This window comes from Sitodiplosis mosellana, unplaced genomic scaffold (assembly GCF_009176505.1).
Source record: "Sitodiplosis mosellana isolate CC-2019 unplaced genomic scaffold, AAFC_SMos_1.0 Smas_scaffold_6226, whole genome shotgun sequence".
Classification (NCBI taxonomy): Eukaryota; Metazoa; Arthropoda; class Insecta; order Diptera; family Cecidomyiidae; genus Sitodiplosis; species Sitodiplosis mosellana.
In genome coordinates this window covers 9,386,385-9,394,527 of record NW_022601467.1, presented here as the reverse complement: position 1 = coordinate 9,394,527, position 8,143 = coordinate 9,386,385, and the positions used below count along the sequence as shown (strand labels likewise).

The following is an 8,143-nucleotide window of genomic DNA, read 5'->3' as shown; positions in this document are numbered from 1 at the left end:
AACATCGGTATGTAGTAAGTGTAACAACATACCGATGTTACACTTTAAAAAAATCTTTTTTGTTGTTACACTTTGAAAAAATTCGATTTTGTTGTTTCATTTCAATAAATTTTTTATTTTTGTTTCACTTATATGTGTTGTGAATAGAAGTTGCGTTTTCATTCTCGGACATTCAATTGGAGATAGAGAGAGAGAGAGAGAGAGAGAGAGCGAGAGCGGGAGCGTTGCTTGCGTAGCAATTAATTAGACGTTAAGCATTTATCGCAAATAAATTAACGAACGATTTCCACATAATTTTTTCTTTATTACAATTGAAACAACTAATCGTATCGATCAGACACGTTCCATAAATATACTACTATGTGTATGTGTCGTCATTCTGGTAAAAGATCTATGCCATCTGACTCGCTTTATCACGAATTGCCCCGGCCACAGTATACACATACAAACACATTCACACATGCACCAATGAACCAACCAACCGACTAACTTACCAATTGGTGGCTGGTACACACCGATGTAGAATAGTTGTACAAATATATCACAGCACCCGCAATTTTATTCCTCGATTTACCTTACACTTCGCCCTTTGTACATATGATTTTCGATTTTGGCTTCCGGTGAATTTACTTAACGACCGTGTGACGAATAATTTATGGAATATTTTCCAAGCCCATATCAGTGTGGTCTGCTGTATATATAACCAATACTAAGTTTTCATTGGGCTTGAAACTAAGCTAATGCGCTCAATGTTAATAAATAACTCAAACCGCAAAAGATAAAACTTCATCTTTGTTATAACAAAGGGCAATTTCATAACGACAACAACATTGTGGATTGGTGCGAAAAACGCTTCGCATGAAATCACCTGGATTTCTAATTTGTTGCACTGCACATTGATTGATATCTAAATAAATTGCGCCTTTGATTTACGCCAATCGAAGCATTGTAACATGTAATTTTCACTTTTACACGTGCGATAATTCCAGAGTGATGGTATGACAGAGACGAGACGACGGAGAAGAAAGGAGTTTTCATCGATGCGAAAAAAGTGATAAGCACTTTCATTCATCGATCGATTTCCATAAATTACTTTACTAAAAGAAAAAAAGTACTTTTGTTGGAACGCTCAGCAGCGCAAAAGCTTTGATATCGGTTTCAGTTTTGTGTCTGTTTGCGACATAAACAATTATTATTAAACATGCATAATCCGACAAAGCGAATGCAACATCAATGCATGTAATATCGTAAAATGTTCACATCTTGAAGGGTAAAATCCTCCACCGAAAGAAGAAAAAAAAATGTTGCCATCATAGATGCCAGCTGAAAGAGATTCGAACATCTTTTTTTACGTATAAAACTCAAAATGACGGAAGCATAGACGAAACATTTGCGAGAACAAATTTGTGCCAACATACACACAGAGATGTAGAGGAGCAGAGAAAAAAAATGTGAAGGAAAAGAAAGGGAGAGAGAAGGGAAAAACCAGCATCTTGAGCACTTGAGTGAAAGGAAGAAATAATTTCTAGCACGTAAAAAAGTTCTTCTTACGAATACAAAATAGTAAATATTTTAAATTCATCTCATAATACTCTCGTTTGTTTACACTTGCCAAATGTTTACTCGAAAATCTTTTTAACATTTCCAAAATGGAGAGAGAAAGAAGAGAAGAGAAAGCAGAAGAAAACAAGACTGCAGAGCTTCGCTTCGCTCCGCTCTGCGTTCTTGAGTTTTTTGTTACTTAAACTATTTTGTTGTTTCACAACAAACTATTTTTTGGCGCACTACATGAAATGCATTTCATCAAAGTAACTTTGAAGTAATATATTTATTTGCAAAATGAATTACAAGATCTTGGTTTTATTTCTTTTTTGGAATATACTGCCTTTGGTTATTAAATAAAAAATATGAGCATTGAATCTAAAATCACTTTAATTCTGTTCAAGACACAGAAAATATTATAGGAAAAATTAATGTAATTTTTAAAAAACATTCGATAATAAAAATTTGATTAGCGCTTTGAAATATTATGCACTTATTTGTCGTTACTGCCACTGTTTTAAATTAAATAAAAAATATGAGCATAAAATTCAAATTCACCATAATTTGTTTCAACACTCGAAAAGTATCTAAGAAAAAAAGAAGCAGATCAGTAGCTCTACATTTCATGTAGTGCTATAAAACGTACACACATAGCAAAAGAATATAACCAATTTATACAGACATATTTTTATTGACTCATACACAAAAGTTTGCTGTAGAGCTGAAGCGGGAGCTGAGCTGAGCTGAGCACAACACACCGTGTGTTTCATGTGTCTTGCAAAACGAGAGAGCGTGAGAGAAGGGAAAAAAAGAAATGAAAAGAAGAAGAAGAAAAGATCGAGTTAGTGGATAAGGAAAATCGGAGTAGAAAATACAAAGAAAACCGACAACGCTTGTTTGCTCTCGCACACGTATTGTTTGTGTGCATTTTTATATTTAGTTTCGTGAACGGAATTTCTAGAAAGGCGACGACAAATGACGTCGGAACTTCGAAACAAAATGTATTCGAATTAAATGTGTATTGTATGCTCACGAAAAGCTTTTATGCATGAGAGGGATAGAAAAAAAATCTACAACGGCCAAACCTTGTTGGCTAACACCAACTACACTCGATGCTAACAAAAAAAATGCGTTCTCCATCACCAGGACCGCTGCTAGACCATTTGCGAGTGAATAGGACCAAATCGAATCAAAGAGAGGGAGAAAGAGTAGTCTAAAAAAAATTGTATAGGAATGGAATTAAAGAGAGTGGCATCAAAAAAATGCTAGTTTTTAATGTGTGCATAATATACACGCGTTTAGCAGCACATGCACGGAATTCGGAAAAGATTTGCACGTTCCAGCCGTATTTCGATGTATCTCCATGTCGCACATGATGGCTACACACCAATCTCTCCCTCTTCCCACTCTCTTTCTCTTTCTCTCTCTCTCTCTCTCTCTCTCTCTCTCTCTCTCTCTCTCTCTCTCTGTCGCTCTGGTTTGCCCGAAATCTATGACAACAAAATCGATCGCAACATTCAATATTGTTTTTAGTTAAAGCACCTTGTTGTTCCATTTTTCGACGCACAAACTAAATTGCTATTTTGTGTGAATAATAAACGAGTATGTGTGCTGCTGGCCCGTGTGCATGTATGTGACTTAACTAACATTCAATATTTTTTCGGTCCGTTTATTTGTTTGTTTGGTGGTGATTTTGCAGCGGTCGGTATGCCATGCATTTACGACAATCACTGCATTGCCCATGCCTATTGCCGAGCACAAACGGTGTGTATGTGCAAAACCGAATACGTGGAATCTGACGATAAGTGGTTTTGTGACGGTAAGTAATTAATCAAAAAACAATTTATCTAAAAACCAGATTAGATAAACATTTACCTATGAATATTTAATTGAGTAAAATGCTCGACTTAGAAGTTTATGTCTTATTTTAGGCCGCAAATTCCGCACATACCAATTCATTTTAATTTTGTTTGCCTATGCGTACAGAGTATATATATGGCGAGAGACTGGAAGATGAGCACATTTTACGCGCCAACTAATCGCACACCATACAAATATAAGATTGAGCCGACACTGACAACAAGGGGAAACGCATTTTATCCACAATTCCATATTGGTGTGGCGTCAAGCAAAACTAAAATCAAATTGCAAATGAACCCATGAACGGCGTTGTGCAGTTTGCTTGGCAAACAGAAACAACAACGTCAATGAACAAAAAACATTAATTTATTTCGGGATTTTCCAATTTTTCAACATTAGCCAGACAAGAATCCTATTTCATTGGCGTAGCAAATGCGTTTCCCCTTAATCTCGATTCACTGAACGACATATTCTATCACACAAACAAACATACACACATCTACGCCAGCACGTACAGGGTGCAAATTTTGTGCCATTTATTTTCATTTAGATCAATTTTCCACTTGGCCCACGTACCATTTGCAGTGTACTTTATTATTTACGCCACACTCATTAAATGAATATTTAGTTGTTCGCTTTCGTTTTGTCGTTGAATCGTTTTGTTTTATTTCCTCGCCATTCACCATTGATATTGTGTTTAGCTACGTAGTTTCCTTGCCTTAGATCAACTTTGATGACCTATCAAGTGTATTTATGGTACAAGGCCAAGTTTCAAGGCACACGAATTATACATGAATTAATCAAATAAATAACGGTTTTACGTATAGTGTGTATCTTTAATTGTCATCGTCACTCACACCCTGCCGCCGTTACTATCGCAGCAGCCACCGCTATTCATTCACCGCTGCCGTTGATGATGCTGTGCATTTGGTTTTTTTTTGCTTAGCGAGCGAGGATAAACCATTCGCTTTTATACGCCTTAAATGCAATATACGCAGACAAATGCGTGGCGTGCACACACGCATTAACCGCCAACATAAACAAAAGCAAACATAAACGTCAAAATTAGGCGAAAAAATGCGCTCGAATCGCTGCCACATCATGTGACACCTATGCTTAGACAGAGAAAATATGTGTAAAACGCTTCAGGTAGAAATTCTTCAAGTGTTTTCCATCATCGCAACAGATCATCTAACTCGCATCAGTGGCATTCACATCTCTATCATCATTTTCGTTAAAATGCTCTTATCTTATGTTCAATTTGTTTGACGCGCGGGCGGGCGAGAACCAGAGAGCACGATCCAGCTTGGTAGCGACAGACACACACACAGAGAGAGAGAGAGAGAAAGCGATAGAAATCGGCTGTTCACACGCTTGCACGCCTTGAACTCACCTCAAAGAATGAGCTATTGTTTGCAAAGTATTTCAGTACATCTGTATATGACAGTATATTATGCAAATGTTTATTTAATACACATATCTAAATTTTATTAGAATTTTTTTTATATAATTCCGCCACATCTCAAAAGTAGAATTTATTACACACATTAATACAGCGCGTGTGTGAGTTTAGTGCCAATGAATTAGTTAATGTTTTCTTTACTTTGACTGACATGTCATTTCCACTCTCGCTCGCTTGCTCAATCGCTTACGATTATTTGATAGCGTTGCCGTTGAAGCCTACATTTATCACAGGTGATGTGAGTGTGGCACAACACAATACACACACACACACACCATCTCACCCTCACTCTATTTGCGCCTCAAGAATTCTGCATAATGAACTTCACTCCACATAATCCACATTAGTGGATAACACATAATAATTAGAGGAGCCGTTTCATCGACCTGCCGAACAAATTCTTTGCTTGACACAGCCGCTAAATGGGTTTTTTTTCGTCTTTTATTTTCATGCAATCATTTCATCTCACATTATATTATCCCATGCACCTTTTGCCTTTACTTGTTCAGTCTTTCTGTGTCTCTGTTTGTCCTTCGTTCTCTATTTCACCGCCCCATTCCACAATTAGCTCCGAGCAACTTCCGCAACACATCAAATATTTTCGCAAAATCATTCGGCATTCATGCGTACAATAGGCGATTCAAATTTTGATTGAACAAACCTGTGTACCATTTACAATCAGGAGAGAAAGAGTCTGGGTCGATGGCTATGTGCTTGTCGAAACGCATAGAAAATCACTTTAAAATCACAATAATGAAGGGTATACACAAACACCACCAATCTATTTCCAACACACATAATAAATTCATCATCTCAAATCTCACGTGCAAAACAATAATACACAACACATCGCATCGCATCATAGTGCCTTTAATCGCAAACATATTCACTTGAATTGACATATCAATGAATGCAGACGTGAGAGAGAGAAAGAGAGAGAAAGGCGATTAGGTGTTTGTGTGTGTGTGTGTGCTAACGCTTCTGGGTTCTTGTCATCGTTTGTTGGATCTTTTTGTAAATGTGTAGCCAGATGAAGCGGTATTATGATGGGATTATGTATCAATATCGATGGCAATAGCCTGTGGCAAAGACATTACACATTTTAGTTGCAAACGAAAAATCCTCTCTCTCATACTCGTTGCCTTTAACGCTCATCTACACACACGCACACACATTGGATGTAGTTAAGCTCCAAGCTTGCACACAATACGTGCGAGTGGTTTGAATTTAATTTTGCTACTCTCATTTGGATTATTTAATTGATTCTGAGACTCGCCCTTCACCACATGCGATACGATATAATAGGATAGGGGATACTACACACATCACTAGTATTTCGAAACTAAATAATAATTTATATTGTTATTTTAGCTAGTTTAGTAACTATTTTCACTCAATTTGTCGCATGAATAGATAATTTGATTAAATGTTTGAAATGTCTTTGCGCGAATATACAATAATGACTTCTAAGCACAACGACTTTAATGGCAGATTTAAAAAGTCAACTTCCTGTCGAATGAAGCGGCAGAGAATAGTTCTTTGATAAGAGTGTCAGTGGTGTTTTCACACCAAATCATATGACACTCTTTATACTGATTAAGTGGTTTGCATTCACTATGGGTGGCACATTTTTGGTTGGTTGGAAAATGGTTATTGTAGTAGCTTTTATCATTTTCTCAAGCTTTTGTCTTGTGAATTGCTTCTTTTTGTTTGAACTTCCTATTGCTATTATATCATCATCATCACATAATTCATTTCAACAACAAATGTTATTGCATTAATAATTTAGACGACAATATTATTACTGCATTCTCTATTCAACTTTTATTTTCTCTGTTTATTTCCGTTTTCTTTGCAACCTTTGTGGGTGTATGTCTATTGTGCACCCGCTCGCAAATGGTCTGGCTGCCTGAATGTTTGCATTGAAGCAGAGGATTCAAAAGCATCGTCACATTTCGTCGGCATCACACCAAGCACCGCATACTTTATTACTGCAATCGTCGTTTGCATTGCAATATTTTTTTAAGTCAACAAAACATCCCGCATCCCAATGACGGGCATTTATGTGCAAAATGATAACATTTGCTGATTTGTACTTGGCAAACACAGTTGCTGCTTGAACCAAATTACATAGCATTTAATGCGAATTGATTGAAGCGGGCATTAATTTAAAATGTCGTGGATCGGATTAAATTTAAGTTTTACTAAACTGCTTATAGCAAGTAGATTGGCAAAAGCAATACAGAATGAATTGAACCGAATCGAATCGAGCTCCAATTTTCATTCATATTTATAAAATTAAATTGTTTTTAGCCTTAATGTAGATATCGAACGAATTTTCAAAATCATCATTTCAATGTTCATATTTGCTCATGTGCAACAGCAGCACACAACATAATCTCACTATATTTGCTATACAGCTATTTCAAAAACTGAACTATTTGATCAGCAATATTTTCCATCACATTACGCTGGGAGCCCAAATATTATTTTGGCCGTCTTAACAAACGAAAGATAGAAAGGGAAAGAGAGAGAGAGAGAGAGAGATAGAGAGAGAGAGAGGGATAGCGAGCGAGAATGCGTATTATATATGATTTTATTGAAAATGTTAGTTATCCAATTAAAGTTGTAGAGTGAAAATATGATGTGTATATAAACATCTTCTGGGTAAACATAAAGGCTTAGATTATGAAATTGAAACCGGTTATTGTATAATTTATTGAATTTTGAAATGTTTGTGCCATAAAACAAACAATCGGATGTAAAATGTCGGAATATTTACAGCAAAATGCGGATGATTTTAGCAAGTCGGAAATTGCTTTAATTATTTATTTATAAGCAATAAGTTTGACACGCAACGGTATGAAAAATAAAGTCGTTTCACATTTTAAAAGACATATTCTATGTGGATCTCCCTCTCTCTCTCTCTCTCTCTCTGTGTGTGTGTGCAAACGGAAACTTTATGAATCAACTGATTAATTCAAACTTATTTTTTTGGTGAAAAACAAGTGGCCCTCTTCTCGCTGCTGCCGCCGTCGTCGTCATTCGTCCCCAATGAATTCTCACTCACTTTTGAGTTCTTAGTGCTTTTCGGTTTGTTTATGGTTGCGGAAAAGTTTGAATGTCATCAGACTTCTTCAAAATTATTTATAAATAGCATGTGTATGTAGGTCATGGTAAACACATTTTGAAAACTTATAAAATAAATTGCGTGTATTGAGCCTACTGAGCTAAAATACTTGTGTGTTCACTTGAATTGGCGAACATTCTTAGCAAACT

The 8,143-nt window shown here is 36.3% G+C and overlaps 1 protein-coding gene across 1 annotated transcript in view; it reads left to right on the top strand.

The window, feature by feature from the left end:
- The window catches only part of LOC129579422 (uncharacterized), a 15,435-nt gene extending 8,420 nt beyond the window's left edge, over positions 1-7,015 (top strand). The window contains exons 3-4 of the mRNA XM_055469502.1: positions 3,242-3,361; positions 6,796-7,015. Of these exons, the coding sequence (XP_055325477.1) occupies positions 3,242-3,361; positions 6,796-6,890 (215 nt within the window). The 3' untranslated portion in view covers positions 6,891-7,015. The remainder of the gene's footprint in view (positions 1-3,241; positions 3,362-6,795) is intronic.
- Positions 7,016-8,143: the final 1,128 nt, after the last annotated feature.